The sequence below is a fragment of the Hippocampus guttulatus genome, chromosome 8, assembly GCF_054856545.1.
Source record: "Hippocampus guttulatus isolate MCC_2025c chromosome 8, RoL_Hgut_1.0, whole genome shotgun sequence".
In the NCBI taxonomy this organism is placed as follows: Eukaryota; Metazoa; Chordata; class Actinopteri; order Syngnathiformes; family Syngnathidae; genus Hippocampus; species Hippocampus guttulatus.
In genome coordinates, this window is record NC_141268.1 from 9,143,470 (window position 1) to 9,164,149 (window position 20,680).

Genomic DNA, 20,680 nt, shown 5'->3' on the forward strand with positions numbered 1-20,680 from the left:
CTCCGAACCTTTTCCAACTCTACATCAAGCCGAAAAATGTGCGATCAAGCCTGAAACAATTTTTGCACTTTGCTATGTGGATGAGAAAAGGCCAGCGCTGCTGATTCACAGATCCCGATCAAACATAACCAAGCTTTTAGGTCTTACCGAGGAGACAGAGGTGTACCTCTGAGCTAAATGAAAAAAAAATCAGCGAGTGGGTGAATGTTTAAGTGGGTGGGCTGCGGCAACGGAGCGGTTTATTTGGCTCTTGCGCGATTAACGGCGAGGTCGCAGCCAGAGGCCTGCAGCATGAAAGACAGACGCGGCAACACAACGCAGACATTGGACCACATGTCCGTCCGTGTGTCTGTGTCACACTTTTTGGCAGCCGCAGCTTACAAGGAAACAAAGCACACCGCCTGCGAAGGCCTGTAGGGGCCGAGATGAAATACAGCTGCTACTGTTATATCGCTGAACATGTTGCGTTTGACTTAACCATGAACACTTGCGGAAGCATTTCTGGAAAAAAATTAATGAATTAAAAAATCCTTGTCTTAAAGCTGTCGAGGTATGTTGACGCAAAAGGTGGTGCTGTAACTGATCAGTCGGTTTAGCGAACCAGATGTGTGAAGAAAACCACTTCTCAGGATTTATTTCCCTCGGGATTGCCATTTAATATGCGATTATTTTATTCAAGGACCTCTTCCCATGTGTTTTATAACAAATTAATCTGTATTACAATTGTCACGTTGCGAGGTGGTGGTGGACCCCAAAAAGCAGGCAGGAGGGAGGAGCAGGGTGAACTTGACGAACTATATTTAATAAAACAGAGAAAACTGAATCCAAAACAAACAAAGTGCTAACAACCAAAACTAATCCAAAGTAGCAAAACAAAACCATGACTGTGGCAAAAAACTAACAGGAACAGAACCATGACAGAAACAAAGATGACAGTTGCAAGCAAACAGCAACAATGACCCGACACTAAGTGTTCGGGCAGGGAGTCCTTTTAAAGCCGCTAATTATCTAACGACCAACAAGTGTGCAGCTGCAGGGTAAAGCCCCACAGTGCCACCTGTTGGTCACAAACCGAAACATGACAACAATAAACAATTTCATTGTTCGGGGGTATGTTTTTGTGTGTGATCTTTTTCAGACTCAAGAAAAATCCAAAGAATAAAATTATATTTTTTGTTGAACAAAATAATCAGCAAAATGTAAGAATGGGCAGTCATTCTCTTCCTCTAGAAACGTTATGTGAAAAATGTTTTTTTTATTTTATTTTTTTTGTGTGTTCTCAAAAGTAACTTCAAATCCTCTGTTATGAAATGAACCTGAAGTGATAAAACACTGCTAGAGGAGTGAAACGCTATTTGACAGCTTATCATTCTGTTATGTCTTTGTCACTTTGTAAGTAGTGCACTCACACGGGCGCGTGCGAACGCGCACACACACACACACACACACACACACACACACACACACACAGTTGGAAGCTTTAGGCACGCTGAGGGGAAAAGTGTGAGTTACACAAGCTTTGACAAGGCCTAATTACGCGTGTCTCTAATGAACTGTAATTACTGCCACGCACCAGAGCGCTGAGGTCCGTAAGCCAACGACTTGTCGTCATTAGGCTGCTGTGTCGCTACCGTTTCTCCGCCGACTGACTGGGGAGCTGTTTGCCGCTCCCCGTTGGGATGCCTCAGCATCCCGCTTGTCTAATTGTTTCCTCCTCTCTTTGTAGTTTGATGGTGACAACATGTACATGAATGAAAACAGCCATGAGTTCCTCCCGCCCGGCCAGGTGAGTTCCAGCGCGTCTTGTCGACATCTCGTCGTCGGGTATGACTTTGAGCACAGTGGCATGTGATGAGTGAAAGATAGAAAGTTGAGGTGATACATCTCGACACAGAGACTCAGGTATTTGCATGTCAGGGGATCGCTACGTTTAGTCTGGGTTGTTAGTGGAAGTTACGGAGAGTCTTTGCCGCGTCAGTATGTTTTTGCTGCAGCATTTTTTTTTATAAATCAGCGCAAACAATACAATTCAATTTTTTTTCCCAAATCCGACCCGGGCTTCTTTTTTATATGGATATAAATCGGATATGTATGGGATACATCTGCAATCTGAACCCTCATGTGTACACATCCGACCTATACATCATCAAATTCCAATATGCGCGCCACACGGGGCGGGGGAGTCCTTGAGACGGAGACTCCTGACAATCGTCCGTGATCTTGTTTTGAGTAACAGTGTTGTCATTTTCCTTTGATTTAATTCTACTTGAAACATGAACATGAAGCGTAAAGTTGACATATGAGGTGACAATTGTAATTCATCCACGCAGACAGTTAATTTATTACATGTGACGCCATATTTACTTGACAATTCCATAAAATGAAGAGATCGAGGAGTGTTGCTTCATTTCTACAAAATATTTGCACCTCCTCGCGCCTCACTACTCTGGCGCTATGAAATGAAGATGAGCCCCTGCACGTGGGAACATATTAACTTCCATAAACACTGTGCCACACGACATCATTTCTTGGTGCCCCTCATGCGACAACGTGTTGCCTTCACATGAGAAGTCACATTCATTTTTGATGAATCATTTTGGATGAAACAAAAAATCTGAATTGGGCATCACATCTTGCAATGTGAACATACTGACTGGGTAAACTGTAGTAACAGCCATCTCGTTACCTCTGCGTCCCGCGTCCAAGACGCATAATTTTTCCCGCCAGACGCACAGTTCCAAATAATGTGCGTTTTTGGGACGCAAGGAAATTTCTCAGTCCAAAAAAACTACGGTAAATCTTTTTTTCCAGCAACGATCACAGTTTGACAATGGCCGCCATTGTTTTAATCTCGCGTTAAGTAATCTCGCGTGACGAGATTCCCGTTCTCGCAAAACGAGATTGGCTAGATTGGCCTTCACCTCGTGGAAAGCAGACGATTGCCAAGTTGTGTTGCGAACAAGTGTTGCGAAAGACTGAAATAAGATATGAACTCAAATGATGAAATAAGAACCTATCTCTCAGCAAATCTTGTATTCCTGAATTATTCAAATTTTTGCAGCATTTGTTTATAAGAAATAAACCTATTAATAATGTATATTGTTGTTGTTTGTGTTATTATCATATACAATTGAATACGTAGACCATTCCAGAATACGAAATTTGGGACTTTCTAAATGCATAATGGAACTCATACTTTTCTGATCAGCAAGTCCCTGGGACTTGCAGGGCTCAAACTGTAAAATTATCACTGCAGTAATATTCGTTTTTTTGTTGTTGTTGTTTTCGCAGAGGATAAAGAATATATACCTGTGAATGTTGTTATATTGTCTGCCCACATGTGTTGCTGTAAAAGGCTTCTGCTTTGGTCTTTGGGGGCTAAGTGGCGCCAGTGAGCACCATATTGGTGACTCCTGGTTAATAGTCTAGTAATATATGCCTCACTCCTGCGACTAATCCTTTACAACTTTCTTTAGTTTGGTCAATGTATAGCCATGGCCACTATCCGAAGAAACAGCATTTACGTTGTGTCACTTGTACTTAATCTTGCAGTTTTTTTCTTTTCATTTGTTTTATTATTTTTATTTCCAGAATTTCAAACAGCAGTCATTTTAATGGACAAAAATACAAAATACGACCGGCAACCGTGGAGCTAACTCTGACTTTCACATTCACTTCATTTGAATGGTTTAGTCATCATGAAGCACGGCTTCGCTTTTGAGTGATTCGGGCCTTATTGCAATGGCAGTTAAAATGGAGGGAGGAGGGAGCGATGGAGGAGGGTTTATGTGCATGGCAACCCTGCCTGGCTAGAATCTGTGCAGCAGCACAGCTGGTCCCGAACAACTGGGTGAGCATATGGTTGTGTTTGGACAGGAAGATTTGTCGGAGTTTGGGAAATAAGCCCATCTGACATCCACGGGGGAGTTGGGAATTTGTCTCTGTCAATTGTAATTACCCCAACCGACTCACGGCCTACACTGGTTTTACATTTCTGTTGAATTTACCGTACTGCCTTTTTTCGGGTGATTAATTTCTTAATGCACTGCTTTATTAAAAGCGTGGCTCAGAGCCCGGAATGAGACAAGAGAGTTGATGGTGCGGCTTTATTTTTTGTTTTCTTTCCGTATGATTTATAGAGTCAATTTGGAGATCTCTGGTAATAAATAGACGAATGTCAGAGAGTGATTTTTAACGTTATCTGACACATTCCCCGGGCTGTCAAGGAACTCTTTAGATCCACAGCTTTTATTATCCATTTGGAATTCAGCTTCTTACAGCACTTGCCACTGAGTGATTACAAGATGTGCTGATGTGCACTCTGCGTTTTTGCCGGCTTACCGGCGAACAGATAAAAGCCTTGCAAATGTGGCACACGTGATTGACAGGTGCAGAAAGGTGGGGGGGGATGGGTTCGCCGAGCGAGTCAAATGGCGTGAAACCGATGACTTTGCTTTGCTGCGTGTTATTCTCTGTTTACTCTCAATGACCTCATATTTGACACGTGCCTTGCTCTGTTTGCTGTTTCTCCAAGTTTTAGCCTTCTCCTTCCAGCTGACAGCTCCAGTCGGTGAGGGCCCTCTGAGGGGCAAATTGCGAACAATCCCTGACGTGTAACCCATTTGCTAGTGCGCGTATTTGTTTGCCCATGTATGATGTCAAGTCAATTCAGGCTTCCATGCTATTTAGGCTAATATGCTAGCTGATACCATTGATGAACCTCATCTGAAGGTGGTTGTTTGTGTGTGCATGTGTGTGTGTTGAAGATTAGAACTATTGATTACAGTTGTTCATGGAACATGGGTTCATAATTATGAACTGTACATCTAGATGCATATGTTTGACGCTTATTCTTTGCATGTGTTGTGACAGACCACAGTAAATACATCAGTCCAAACAGAATACCAGTTTCTGCCACCATCTTGTGGCATCTGTAAGTCATTAAAAACCTTTTTTTGGATTTGGGGATTTTTGCTATCCCCATTATAGGGTCCGTTCCCTATCCCCCACACTTTGCGAAAGAGTGTGTCAAAGATTCTTTTGCCAAAATACCCCAGGGATCAAGAAGTACGGTGCACTTTTCACCCACTTCTTCCCAAATGAGAATGTTTTGAGAATCACGCTGCTCACGGCTTTTGTTACATAACATGGGGCAAAGCTACTTGATCCTTGAGTCTGAAGTGCCCACGAGCCACCAAAAGGAAAATAAAAGTGTCGAGTGTATTTTCACTGTGGCTGCACTTCATCATCAAACCACCAGCTACCGCTTGTCAATTAGTATGTGCAATGATTACTTGCAAAGTTTAAAAGAGTTCTCCGTCTCTGTAGAATGTCTGTGACATTCTTTTGTCCCAATACCACAGAGATCAAGATTTAGAGCAACTTGCCTGACCCTCTTTGTGTCAAGCCACTGCTGAACCAAACAATCAAGTATGCGGCGCTTAACTGTATCTGAAGACTGCTTAGCTTTTGGCTTTGAAATGTTATCCTAGCTTCAGATGAAACACAAAATATCGCATCACCATGTGCGTCTCGTGTGCTTTTGTTTGAGGAGGAGCTACACAAGTATTGCTACAAGCAGAAAAGAGGAGGGACTTCTACTTCCCCTCCGGCAGGAAAAAAAAAGTTTGAACATCGCTGGTCAAGCTGGTAGTTGGTGGTAGTGCGACATTGGCCGATAAACGCTGTCTTGATTCACAGTTCAATAGCTGTAAACCGGTCAATGCGCTCACCAGGTATGCCAGCATCCTCACACCCCATTCTCCAAGCCTGCTCCCACTATCGGAAGCTGACTGTGTTGTATAGCTCTTGGTGTCCACAGACCCAATGATTATATGGTCCCACATTGTTTATTTCACCATGCTGTGTATGTGTGTGTGTGTGTGTGTGTGTGTGTGTGTGTGTGTGTGTGTGTGTGCTGAGTATGAGTTCTGTTTTTGCAGTAGCTCCGTGTTTAAAATTGCTGCTCTTCACCCAGCCGAGCTACCAATTCAAGGGTGGGAAAACTCGATGCAGGGGAAGTATGATGTAGATTAGCTGCACTATTATGTTACACAATGGCAAATTCAGAACGACTTTCTCACACAAACATTTTTGGAAATAGGCAACTCCCAAAAGATTGACTTTACTGTGCAATTTCACACTCAATGTGTGGGAGGGCACACCAGAGATCCAACTACTTGTTACCAGCTATTAAAAGAAAAACAATTTTCCATAGTATGCCCCCTTTAGCTTTTTATTGCCTGTTCTCATTTTCTTCTTAGCTCAATTGCAAACATATTATTTTTTTAAATGTATGTACGTGTTTGTAAAACCATGTCCATGCTATGAAAGTTAGCATTCTGAGAAATGAGACAAGCGTTGGGGATATTTCTATAAATTCATTTAACTCCTGCGAAAAACACAGCAACTGTATTCTTAAAAAAAAAAAAAAAAGCAGCAACAACAAAAAACAAAATCATAGCGCCTCAAGCTCGCTCTTCTGTATTCACTGCTTTCTTTTCTTCTAGTTCTTTGACTCTCCCTCATTTGCTCCTTTTTCTCACTAGTTCCTCTCTTTCTCCATCACACCTCATTGCATTGAAATGCATTTGGGTCAGCAGCTCGGTGCGCACACTGTGTAGAAAGTGTGAATGTGAATACGCGCTTTCGCACAGGATGTTCAAAGCTGCACCCCACTGCGCGAATCTGGCCACGCCCTTCTTTTGTTGTTCACTGGTTTCGTCTATTTACAATTTACTGTACTTCGAATGGATGTGTGGGCAGAATGTTTTTATTTATTTGATGTGGCAGGTCGGTGACGTTCAGATGATCAGCTGATCAGCCAGCTCTGAAGCAGCATTAGAACAATCCTGATTATTTGTGATTAGGTGTGTTGCTCCTGGGAAAGCTGGAAAACAGGCAGGACAACGGCCCCTGAGGACCGCCTTTGGACACCCCTGATTTAGAGTGTCCCATTAACCTGCCATGCATGTTTTTGGAATGTGGGAGGAAACCGGAGTACCCAGAGAAATCCCAGAACACGCAAAGTCAAAACAGGGAGGCCGAAGTCAGAATCGAATTCTGCACATCTGCACTGTGAGGTCGACGCGCTAACCACTGGACCGCCGGGCCGCCCATATAATCTTCATATATTTATTTATTTATACAATAAGCCACATATCAGCTGGAGTTTAAGGCCAGTTACTCTCAAACCGAACGAGGACAAGCGCCATTAAAAAAAAAAAGTGTCTATGGAGTATACCTGTAGCTTGTTGGTCAGTCACACAACTGAAATCCAATCCACCTAACCCTCGCCTATGGAAGGACAGGCATTGGGTTATTCTGTGTATTCTGCGTAGGGGATTTCCTCAAATTCAAGTGACACAGATTTATGGATCCCATCCGTTGTCTTCCGCTGTGATGACTCATTGTGTCCAGACAAGCAGGAAAATACCATCCCCAACCCCTCAAATATAAAAACTTCATTGTTGACGGTTTAATCTGCGCAATGAATTTGGAGTGCCTTTTTCTCTTCCCCCTCCTTGCGAGACCTTCAACTGAAGTGGGATTTCACTCGCTGATAGTGAGCAGAACAGCAGGCGCATTCAATGGTTGCGTTCTCCTGGCATGGCGGGCGAACTGGAAAAGAAACTTCATCTGCACTTTACCTTGACAATTGTTTGCTTTGATGTCTTCCTCCCTGACTTATGAATCCGTTTAACAAGACCGCCGTTTGAGAGGAATATGTCATCAGGGGTGCGATGGGGCTGGGGGGGTGGAAATGAGCAAATGGAAGGGAGGAGGCTGAGTGAGTCGGATGAACTGCACGGGGGAATAATTCCGCTAATGGAGTGACTGTTTGGATATTCAGCTGAAGTAGGAATTGGAGATTATGATCGTGCAATTAGGGTAACAAGGTTTTATTGATTGGCTGCCGCTGGAGCATCTCTTCAGCCCCCCCCCCCCCCCCAAATAAAAAAAATTGCTGCATGTGGATTTAGCATGCACTACATGTGGCATGTTTAGTACAGCCAGCCAGCCTCACGAATTCGGAGTTACCATCCGTCTCGCGGCATCAAAGCTGGAACATTATGGATTGCCGAGTTGAAAGGACTGCATTTGCATATTTCTTTCACTTTTAAGTTAATGCGTTGCCCTCCAAGTATAACACAGGTACAAAAAAGAAACATCTGGTTGTGAATGATTACATTTATGTTTTAGTGGCTCGTTTGCGCTGGTTTGTCTTTAATTACTGCCACAGTAAGCAGATGTGGCAACTCACAGTGATGCTTTCATGTATATTAAAAGACCCGGAAATAAATCATTTTGATCCTATGCAATTTATTGCGCCCTTTTAGTCACAGCGTACAGTGGATGACCGGGGTGCAACTGCGAATAGCAAATTTCCACTAATAACTGACTGACACTCCATTAATACACTGCAAATGATGATCCCGAAACACTTGAATGCTGTTTCTCTTTAAAAACTTCTTCAGACACACATTCAAAAGTACCATACCGTAAACGGCTCACAGCTAACCTCCGCAATGTACAGTACATGTTTACGGCTGACGATGATCGTTATTTGTCTCAACCAAAGAGGCACTACAATAAAATGAATGTCATACACACTGTAGATAATATATTGACATGAAGATAAAAAGTAATTACACGACAGAAAATCGCAAATTAGCCGAAATCGATTCACAAATGTTGAACCGTGAATATGCTCGGGTCCACTGTACTTAAAGGAGACAGATTTTGGAACATTGACTTTTTCATTGTTTGTATACAAATAATGTAGGATTGTGTCTGTCCACCCATCCAATGTGAAATTAAAAACACATCTTTTCCGCTACTCAGCCCGTTCAATCGAAATAGGATTGATGGCATAAACTATTGATGGCGAGGAGAAAAACTCATCAGAACATGTGTCACCACAATGTGAGGTGTTCTGCACCAGAGGTTTAATAATTAAGCGTGATTTAATAGGCGGCAGCGTAGTGGGCAAGTGGCGAAAACACCTGCCTTACATTGAACAGGCCCTGTTTTGAAGTTTCAGCTCAGGACCTCCTGTGGGGCGTTGGCATGCTGAAAAGTGTTCATATTAGGTTAATTGAAGACTCTTACTCGCCTCTAAGGGTGCCTGTGAATGGTTGTTTGTCGACATGGACTCTGGAGTACTCCGGGTTGTTTATTTTTATTAATTTTTTTTCTCAGCTTCTCTCACCAAAAATCAACTCTGCTGAGCTCAGCCTCAACCCCTGTGTCGACAAGCAACATGGAGACTAGATAGATGGATGAATTTAACAAGCACAAAGTGTCGATCTAACGCACAGGTGTCAAAGTCAAGGCCCTGGGGCCAGATCTGGCCCGCCACATCATTTTATGTGGCCCGTGAAATCAAACGAAGCATGTCAAGTTCATTAATTTGTTGTGCGCTGTGTCTGTGATATGTGGAGGGGATTAAACATTGATATGGTTTCCCCAAATTCATAACGGCCCTCCAAGGGAAACCATCACTAAAATGTGGCCCGCGACAAAAATGAGTTTGACACCCCTGGTCTAACATGTCGAACATTGCCTTGCGATTTGAGTACGGTCTCTGTTCACACATTGGCCAAGAGGATGCAAGGCCCTACACAGACACATTAAGGTCACCATTAGTTTCATCTCATCACCAGGGTTGCTGAGTGGAGGGTTAGAGAAGAGGTCCTTACACAAATATACGTCCATGTATGGTGCCATGTAGGACCAGTGTATATATATTTTTAAGAGAGCTTTTACATGGACATGATGCATTGAAAGCTGGCTTGTAAATGACTGCACCAAGGCCATGGAGAGAAAGCAAAAAATGAGAGTGAGAGAGAGAAAGAGAGAGCGCTTTCCATCTCTCTGCTGCCGCCACAAATATGCCTGCGCATCTTTTTGCTTTGTCTCCCTGTCCCTGCATTGTCAGCACGCGGGCTATAGAAATATTTTGGCAGGCTGCTGGTTGTTTTCATTTTCACAAAAGATGTATTTGAGGGGGGGGGGGGGGTGCAGAGGAAAGGCAAGGGGGGAGGGGAGGTGCGGTTGGTGGGAAATGCTGTGGAGAGACCGCGTCAAGTCAGGCGCACGTTTGAGCAAAAGCGGGATAGAAAGGGGACACAATTGGTGGTGGGGAGGAGGAAAAATGAAAACCAGTGGATGGGGAGGTAAAAGATCAATGTGCAGATGCGGTGAGTCAGGTGAAGGGAGGAATTGGGGTGAGGAATCAATGAAAAAGAGATGGGGGCAAGCACTCCAGATCCCCCGCCCTTCCAATCTAAACAGCAGGAGGAAGCTGTAAATCAACCTAACGTGGCAGAGCTGTAATTCAGAACAGCAGGGCCCGGACGCTGGCGCAGGGCGCCGAATGGCGGGAGTTTACAAAACGCAAACGCTTTAATCAGCGCACCGATCCAAAGATACCACCCCCACCCCCTGCCCCAATCACTTCACTTCCTGTCAGTCACACACGGCTGAAGCTGGACCAATTGCAGCACATGGACGTATCCAGACGTCCACAGGTTTTTGTTTTTTGGGGGGATTCTGGGCGGCTGCCAACAAGAGTATTACTCATCCCGACTGGAAAGGTTGGAATGGGACTTTAATTCAGAACATGGAGGCACAAATGTGATAGATTTGTTAAAGGTTGGACATAAAAGAGTTCAGGGATCATGTTCGACAATGGCTCATCAGAAACATATGGTGGGAAGATGAGACACATGCGGGGGAGGGGAGACCTGAAATAACATTGCGAGGGCAAAAAAGCAACGAATAATTGTGCCTTATCTTCTAAATCAGAAATTGCTGGGAAATTCTAAAGGTGAAAACACATTAAATTGATTTTACAAGTAAGGGAAGGAAACCCTAAAGACTGAAGAATATGAAGCTGTGTTGAACTGGGAGTGTCATTTGAAATGTGCAATAATATGTCATGTACCCCGCTGGTTTGCAAATTCACATATGTTTGATTTGTTTTGTAGGATCGAGCAAGTGTTTGCTGGGGAAAATGTTCTGAAGCTCTTGTTTTGTAAGATGAGCTGATATTGTTGGTGTATTGGGCTAAGTAACTGACACCCTCCCCCCCAATAAATGACCAACGTTCATAGTTTTCTAATCCTCTTTATCGTCACAAGGGTCGCGGGGTGTGCTGGAGCCTATCCCAGCTGTCTTTGGGCAGTAGGCAGGGGACACCCTGAACCGGTTGCCAGCCAATCGCAGGGCACACACAGACGAACAACCATTCACTCTCGCACTCACACCTAGGGACAATTTAGACTAGAGTGTTCAATCAGCCTGCCATGCATGTTGTTGGAATGTGGGAGGAAACCGGAGTACCCGGAGAAAACCCACGAGGTCTGGTGGGAACAAACAAACTCCACACAGAAAGACCGGAGGCAGAATCGAACCCGGTACCTCTGCACTGGGAGGTTGATGTGCTGACCACTGGGCCACAGGGCTGCCCTCCAATCAAGAGAAAAGTCAATTACAGTACTTAGCTAGTCTCCCACTGATGGCAGCCATGTCTGAATTGTCACCACAAAGGAAGGATTTCTTTTTTTTTTTATCGATTATTGAAACGTAAATTATGGCTGCTGTACTGACTCCCTTGGAACTGATATACTGTACCTACCTGTAATATCTTCTTTTGGCCTGACACTTCACAAATTTAAACTACAGCAATTGAAAAGTTTGTAGGCTAAAATGATCATTTGTGCTATTAGCTTTGTTTTCTCAATTGCTCGGCCATTACCTACCAAATTACAGGTAATGATTTGTTCACGATGAGAATTTTTGAGCTTTTGAAGTTGCACGTACTGCATTTCATTCGGAAACAGTCAATATCAATGTCAGTATTGCTTATACTTAACCGGGTAAAAGACTCATTTAGATTTAAAAGCTCTTTTTCCAAGTGTGACCCGACCAAGACAACAACGCAAAATCAAACCTGCTACACTAAACACACACTCAACTTTGTTAAAATATGATAGAACATCACAAGATCCAGTTGTAGTTGTTTCACTGTATTTTGTATTTTTAAGATATGTTAATTGTAATTTCTGATGCACATCGCTCAGGTACACTGGGCTAAAATTTAAAATCCTTTTTGCCCAGTTCACTTCTGTCTCTCCTGCATTTGTATGATGTCGTGAGAACGCAGACTATATCAGCTGATAATTCTGCACTTGTGAACACAAATATTTAGGCGGAAGTCCAAGAATAGATTTATAAATAAAAATCAGCTAGTGAAAAAGTTGCCGGACATACGACGAGAGTTCACTGTAGCGAGAAGCGCATTTTTACATCTTCAGTGACGGGGATCATTCGTGCGCATGCCTGCCAAAACACGCAAACAGGGGAGTTCATTGACACCACCGGCGAGCCGTCCCCTCCGCTCGCCGCCAGCCTTGCGGCCAACAATGACAACCAAGAACACAAGGGCACAGATGTTAGCATCCTGCTGGCACCAGCTCTGCCAGACTCTGATACACAGGACTCTCATACAATAGACTCTCTGCCACGAAAGGGTGAGGGAATGGGGGGGGGGGGCACTTAGTGACACCAACAAGCCAGCCAAACACTGCAAGTTAAACATATTCTAGAAGAGGGGGAAAGTTTTTCAGGCATTTGTATGAAATGTGCATGTGCACAGAAGCCTTTCAAAGGCTATAACGTTCACAGGAACGGGCCGCGAATTTAATACCCCTCCATTTGTTTAAAGCACAGTTATTTGTGGGTGACAGGATCCTAACAATTCTCACGAATAATGCCGGTTTGTCTGCGTGACTGCACTATCAGCGCTCCCTTTGTTATTCTCCACATTGTTCCAGTCACTCAGTCTACACACAGCGGGCCTTTTTTTTTTTTGGTACTTTTTTTTTTCTTGTATCCTCCATTTACTTTTTCTTGCAACAATAATATGTTTTGTCATGCACACACAGTAGCGCCATTGTGCGCATGCTAATAGCCAGTTAGGAGGTGGGAGGAAGTAAAGCACATCACTGAATTCGCTTTAAAAGTGAGTCGCGGTGATTTTTATTATTTTATTTGGATTGTATGTTTAAGCGCCTGCTGTGTGAAGCAGATAGTCGCCAATAAGTTAAAGAAATGGAAGAGGAATAAAAGGGAAAGGGGGAATACAATTGTATGTCTGCCAATGTAATCCTAAATGCGCCATGTCAGGCAGCGACTGTGATTATGCTCCTCATTTGAAACGTCCACTTCCTTCCTCTGCCTGCCCGCTAAATACACACAGAAGCCTCAACATAACCGTCACTCTGCACGACAGAGACGGCTTGTGGTTTGTTTTCATCACAGTTCAGTTTAAAAATTGGAATATGTTCCCATCTTCAGGCCAAATTTCCCATTTTTCACCCTTTCCAATCAAATTCATCAAAGGTCTTATCCTGAGCGATTATCCTGTCATACTGGTTATGTTAATAAAGGATTTTTCATCCTTTATCTGTCAGAAAAACAGTCAAAGGCCTTAATTGTAATGAATCTCTAAAAGATTATCCGACGTGATTATCCTGTGGTGTGTTGTGTGTCAGGAGGGATTTTTTTCCTCCAGGAAGGGGCCGGAAACGGTTGGGCCGAAAGGTATAACGCGGGGAACACTGATAATCGGTCCGACTTTGAGCATTTTTCCGATTAAAGTCAGCAAAGGCCCGATGATCAAATGTCTCTTGTCTTTGTGCTATGAGTTATGTAAAGAGAAATTTTCCATTCCTGATGTGCTTGGAAAGTAGTCGGAAACAACCACCTCAAATAGCAACTCTGGTCAATATTTATGATGAAAAGTTCTTGTGTGTGGTGAGAACTGAGGGCTGACAGAGCCCGTCATTGTGGCATGAAACAAAAAAAATGCCACTTATGCGAGGTACAGATCGGAGTGGGGTGTGTCAAGAGTTTTTTTGGCCCGCTCCACCCCCGCTTGGAAGACAGTCTGGACTGACAAATGTTAATGTTAAACTTGTTATAAAATTCCAATGGTAAATTCTGTTGTATATCGTGAAGCCCAAGTTAGAGCATTTTCCCCTCTATCTGATCAAAGTAAGTAAAGACCTGATCATTGGCTCTGTCCAGAAATTATTCTGAGCGATTCGCCTGTGGGCTGCAGTATAATAAGAGTGCCCCCCGCCCCCTCCTCTCTACCGCCCCAGTATTCTCAGGAGTCACCTGGGCTAGCAATTGTAAACTGTTACTTATGTACCCTAACATAGCATTGTTGACACTTGGGAGCAGTGGGCTATATAGTACTGAGTACGATCTCAGCAGCGGATGTGTTAGGTTTCAGATGATATCTCTGTATCTCTAGTCCAGACAGGGGAATCGAACCCGTGTATTCATAAGGACAGTGTTGCCTTCTGCCATGATTCATTTCGACCTATTATCAATTTTATTCTGAATGTAGGTCACCGACCTACCTGTTCCGTCATCTGACTTGTGTTCGCTGGTTCCCACCTAGTGACTGTGTGAATGGGTGTCTGTCTTGACATGTGCCCTGTGATTGACTTGCGACCAGTCCAGTAGTTTGCCTTTTACCCAATGTTAGGTGGCATAGGCTCCAGCTCCTCACAACTCTGAATGCACGTTGGGGATAAGTTTGGCCCATATTGTTAGCACTACAGCATGGTCCCGATACCCGGGTATAGAGTGGGTGTACTGATATGTAGAATGAATGGATGGATATTATTAATGTCTGTGTTCCTGCTACTCACGAATCAAAGAGAGAGGAAGCGACGATGACGGGATGCTAAAGCAGTAGAAGTACATGGGAGTTTGTGTTTATTATTTGATATAGCCTCTCTCGTAACCTCGGCACATGTTGGGCACTCGCCCCGATTTGGCTTCAGCTCGGCTGCGTGCCACTTGAAATTAGTTGCCGGCAAAGCGAGGGATGGCCCGCCCTCATCTTTTCGCAACATGCATTAGTACGCCACTCAGACCCTCGTACCGCCTGAGGTTAAACACAAATTATATCATTTCTGTCATCCAATCAAATCACGCCGACCCCTCCTGACTCGCCAGACGCATAATGAAATATGACATGGCGCAAACGCAGCTGACGCAAATCGGCCCTGACGCTCCATCAGATGGCAGTGACCCCAAGGACCTGTCTGACAAGTGAATCGAGCGGTGAGAACAGGATATATCGCCCAGAAGATGGAAAGGAGACATAAGAGACAGAAAGCATTGGTGGTGGAGGATATGTGAAATCAGAGGGGCTTTTTTTTTTTGTCACAGGGATCGTAAGCGTGCTGTACAAATCCAACAATCAGATATGTGATTAACCAAACATTCTCCAATTAAGACGACACATACGTAAAAGAAATAGGGCCGAATTTGAGTATATTCGCTTCCTTCTGATCAAAGTCAGCAAAAATTAGATTATCACGTCGCGAAGAGATTATCCTGAGTGATTATCGCGTGGTGTGAGGTGTGCGTAGAGGGATTTTTCCTCCTCGATCTGTTCATAAACTGGTCGGTTCCACAATCCTAAATGTTCATCCTTTAATATCTGAGAATGTGGGAGATGTGGGACACAAGAAAGCAGTTGTCACTTGACTATGAGAATTTTAGGCAAAGGATACATTTAACTCATTCCGTACCAGCCAATTCTGGACCAAGTCTGAAAAGACGTTTACAAACGTCTTTGGGAGTGAATGAGTTTTAAGTGTGATACATAAGTGGAGTTTGTGTGTTCAAAATTTGCATTGTGAACCTCATTAAAACACAATGAATAGCAAAATTGAACATCACAGATTTTGAAATGTTTCTAAACATAAACATGAGGACTGTCCTGAAATGTTAAAGTTGCTGCAACACGCTTACGTCACCTCCACAAGAGATGTCGGCGGTCGAGACAAGTTCGGTGCTGCTTACGCCACAACCAGCTAATGTGGCTAAACACGTATACTGTGATAAACAATGGGAATTTTACGACATAAAACTCAAAAGAAAAAAAGAAAACCTGTTGTTCATTCGTTACATTGTCATATTCTTATTTTTGAATAAAACCCTTGCTTCAGGTCACTGGGATTAACCTACCCCCCACCAAAAAAACAAAACAAAAAGGCTCCACAAAATTAGAAAGTTGCTCCTGAAATAAAGACATTGCATCGTAAGATCACGAGCCTTGATTTAATATTGCCTAGCTAACTCTCGTTCTGCAGAGTAAGCAAAAGGGGCAACGTGTGGGCATCTCGATACTTGGATTGTTCCCTTTAATTATTGCATCATGATTGCCTTCACATGCTCCCTCTTATGAAACCACTCTAGCCACGCAGCCGCATCATGTCTTCACAAGGCCCTGTGGTCAGCGTTGGAGAGAAAGCACTATTAAGTGGAGATCAGGCACCAGAAGGGAAGCAGAAAAGCCAGGAAGGTATAGAGTAGCTGTAAGCGGACGCCTGGCGCTCGTCACCCTTTGCTGTACTGCTGCCAGGACAGCCTTTGTAGTCCCTCTGACATGATCGCGTGGCAGAAGATCAGCTCTGGCTTTAATTAAACCCGACTTGACAGCATACAGAGATGGATGGTGTTGTAGACTGGGCCTCTCGGTGTTCCATGTAAAGTGGGACTCTAGGAACACTATAAACAAGACCATTTGTAAATAAAGGGGAAAATAGATGGGATAAAGAGTGCCCGACTTTGTCCGGTTGCCTCTTTGGAAGCTGGTAGCGTAGCATCAGAGCTAATGGAAGCGTGAGTGGGATTTGAAGTGTAATTCAGCAGTGTGGCGAAGCCTTTTAATAGGCAGAAAAGTGCACACGAGTGTGATGGCAGATCTGCCCCTTTACCAAGAGAAGTAATGAAGGGTACTTTATTTTGTTAATTGTAAGGTGAAGAGCAAAACCTGTTGTGTGCATGGAACCCAAACCTGAAGACAGAGCTTGTGTCGTCACCTCGGTCAATGGAATCGGCTGGAAAAGAACCTTAAACTGTGAACACACATGGCAATAATTGGGACAATTTTTATCCTGTCATGATTTTGTTTTGTTGTTTGGATTATAGTTAGCTTTGTTTCATGTTATGTCTCGTTTCCTTGTGTGCTTTTGTCTTCCTTGTTAGCTTTTGTTTCCACTTGTTCTCGTCAGCCTGCGCCCACATGTTAACCAATCAGCTCCCTCCAACCGTTTGTCTTGTCCAGGTGTTCCTTGTTGTCTCATCAGTTTGCTTGTACTTTTAGTGTTTGTCAGGTCATTGCTACGTTTGCTCTTCCTGTTTGTCAGTCCATTGCTGTTTTTTTCTATTTTTGCCACTTTGCATGTAGTTTTTGGGACTCGTATTCATTGATTATTTTCGATTCCATATGAGGCGGCATGGTGGTCGACTAGTTAGCACGTTGGCTTCACCATGCAGAGGTGCAGGGTTCAATTCCGGCTCTGGCTTTCCTGTGTGCAGTTTGCCTGCTCTCACCTTGCCTGCGTGGGTTTTCTCCAGGTACTGCAGTTTCCTCCCATATTCCAAAAAACACGCATGGCAGGTTGATGGAACACTCGAAATTGCCCCTTGGTATGATTGTGAGTGTTTATGGTTGTTCATCTATGTATGCCCTGCGATTGGCTGTTAACCAGTTCGGGGTGTGCACCCCCCCTCCCCCACCCCCCACTCCCGTCCCCCAAGATAGCTGGGATATACTCCAGCACGCCCACGACCCTCCTGAGGATAAGCAGATTAGAATATGGATGGATGATTCCATATGCCTTGCTTACCTTTTTGTTTTATTGTGTCTTTCGAAAATATTTTGTTTTCATTTTTGGGTCAAACCTTTTGCCAAAACCACAACAACCCGCAAGTAGTGACAGATCCAGATTCACTGTTCCCATCAAAGTCAGCAAAGACCTAATTATCAAATTTGATTAGCCTGTGTTAGGGTGCAGGAAGACTGAATTGATTTCCTCTCTGAGCTGGTAGGGAAATAGTTGGGACCGATAAGCGTAAATGTTCAATATTTACGATGGCAAATCGTTAACAATGAAATCTGACAAACCATTGACTCCATTATTTTGACATGAACCAAACGATTGCCAATTGGCAAGCAACCAAGTGTGAGGTTATTCCATTTCAAGTCTTTGGTTACGATAACAGCAGCTCCCACTGAGCAATGCCACAAGGACGAGTGACTTGAACGACTTCCTGTCACATTATCAATGATGATGTCATGGTATGCAAATGTATTTTGGGGGGGGGGGTCATCGACTACTGCAGTTGACTGACGTGTGGTTGCTCCACAATGTTGTATTTTTTTTTCATTTTCCGAGACTTTTTTTTTAGTTTCCCAACATTTGATAGTCAATTTTTCATTTGATTTAAACCCCAAAAATGTTGTGACATTACATCTATCTGTCTATCTGTCTATCTATCTGTCTATCTATCTGTCTATCTATCTGTCTATCTGTCTGTCTATCTGTCTATCTATCTATCTATCTGTCTGTCGAGCTCTGTCTATCTCTCTCTGTCCCTCGATATACAGGATTTCTCTCTCTCTCTCTCTCTCTCAAACACAGAGGCTATCTCTATCTACTGTACATCTCTCTTTTCTCTCTACAGTATCACTTGATCTCGCTATCTCTCTAGTGCTCTTCTGGATCTCTCATCGCTCTATTGCTCTTTATCTCCAGCTTTCTCTCACTCTCACTCTCACTCTCTCTCCCTCTAGCTTTCTCCGTTGCCCCGTTTATCTCCATCCCCAACTCTCTTTTGGTATGTATTTGTAAATTTCGCTGCTCAGTCTATTTTTCTTGCTATCTCTTTTAGTTTCTCTTTCTCTGTCTCTACCTCTCTACCTCTGTCTCTCTAGCTCATTGCCTGTCCTTCTTCCTCTCTTTCTTTGCAGCTCTATCACTGCCTAATGCTATCTCTACAGCCCTCCCTCTATCCTTTCCTCCCTCACATGTTCTATCTACAGTAGCTCTGTCTTGGTCTCTTCTTTATTTGTCTACCTGTCTCTTATTGCTCTGTCTTTCTAATGCTATATCACTATCGACCTCTCGCGCTCGATCTATCTATCTATCTATCTATCTATCTATCCATCTATCCATCTATCCATCTATCCATCTATCCATCTATCCATCTATCTACTGTATCTAATGTATCCGGCCGGCCAATCAGCGCTCTCTGTCTGTCTGTCTGTTTGTTTGTCTATCTATTTGTCCACCTATCTGTCTAGCTTATTATCCAGCCATATGTACAGCACTTGACAGATTACAGTTAAAGATTTTTGCTTGTTTCAACATGTAAATCTATTTTCACCTCAATCTTGATGCATTATCACTGTAAATATAGCATGATGGAATTATTATACGGCGTAATCGCATTTGGTCCTGGATGCCGGTACGTGCAAGCATCCTAACAATAATCAAATAAGAAAAAAAAAAAAAGTGCAGCTAATGAGCCATTAGCCACACTCAATATCATCTCCAGAAGGCCTTGACTGCGCAGGCAAGGCTACAGAGCGAGGATTAAACGTGTGCCAAAATAAAAAGACAAGCTGGAGCGCTCCCCAATCAATGATATTTCTTCGCTCCGTCCCACGCCAACTGTCTCTTCATCTGTTTCCCTCCGACGGAAGGTGCACTGCAATGCAACTGTTACGGTCCAGAGACGTGGCACTTAATTAAAATGTTACAAGCCGCCACTGCAGCTCCCACTGTGGAATCCAATCCACAGTTAAATAATAACCCATATTGTACATTTGCAAACAGTCTAATCCCAATTGTTTATTAGTCCTCATTTTCTATGTGAGGAACGATAAGGTTTCAAACACTGTTGAAGTACACTCAATCAGCAACTGATTGACTGATTTTATCATTAAAAACATGTAATTGAGACTATTTTAATGTATCTTTTTGTGTTCGGGAAATTTTTCTTGAGTTCATGTTTCATGGATAACATACCTTGAAAGACACAGCAATGACCCAAGTCAACCCATTTGACAAACATGGCCGAAATGCAGAGAGTAAAGTCTGTAGTTAGACATCCTTTCAAAGGACGTTGAAAAAAAAAAAATCATTACATTCATAAATCTAAATAAATTATTACGTGGCTTTTCTGCTAGAATTATTTTCTACCTTGATTTGTTTTTATAAACAATGTTTGTCATTCTAATTTGAGATATTAACACAATCCTTAGACCAATTGTAGTTTACAATTATTTTTCATTTCATTACATTTCAATTGAAAAATGTGTTTGTCATTGTATTTATAGAGGTAAATCAATATTTTTAAGATTTTAAAGTTTTTTGTATTACATTAATTTATTGTATTTTTTATGTATATAAAAATGTATTTATTTATTTAAACACAATTTTCACATTTAATATATCTCGAGGTACAGCGATGTAAATCATAATTTTAACCTGAATCAGTATAATTTCTCATGAAGCTCTCGTTGATTTTCATTTGATTTCATTTATCTTAATTTAATTGCAAAATGAAAATTACTACAATGGTACCTCGACTTTGAAATGCCTTTTCATATGAAATTTTCAAGTTATAAAACATCTCACCAGGAAAATATCGCCTCTTTTATAAAAGAAATGCCTCTTCATATGAAATTTTCAAGTTACAAAACGTCTCAACAGGAAAATATCGCCTCTTGTTACGAAAGAAATTTCAAGATACGAAAAGTAAAAATACAGTATGGGCTGCTAGTTGCAGCTCCGAG

At 42.8% G+C, this 20,680-nt stretch overlaps 1 protein-coding gene across 2 annotated transcripts in view; it reads left to right on the forward strand.

The window, feature by feature from the left end:
• tox2 (TOX high mobility group box family member 2) overlaps positions 1-20,680 on the forward strand; it is a 112,205-nt gene that overhangs the window by 50,511 nt on the left and 41,014 nt on the right. For both annotated transcript variants that reach the window (XM_086118568.1, XM_086118569.1), the window contains exon 3: positions 1,727-1,786. In XM_086118568.1, the coding sequence (XP_085974694.1) occupies positions 1,727-1,786 (60 nt within the window). The remainder of the gene's footprint in view (positions 1-1,726; positions 1,787-20,680) is intronic.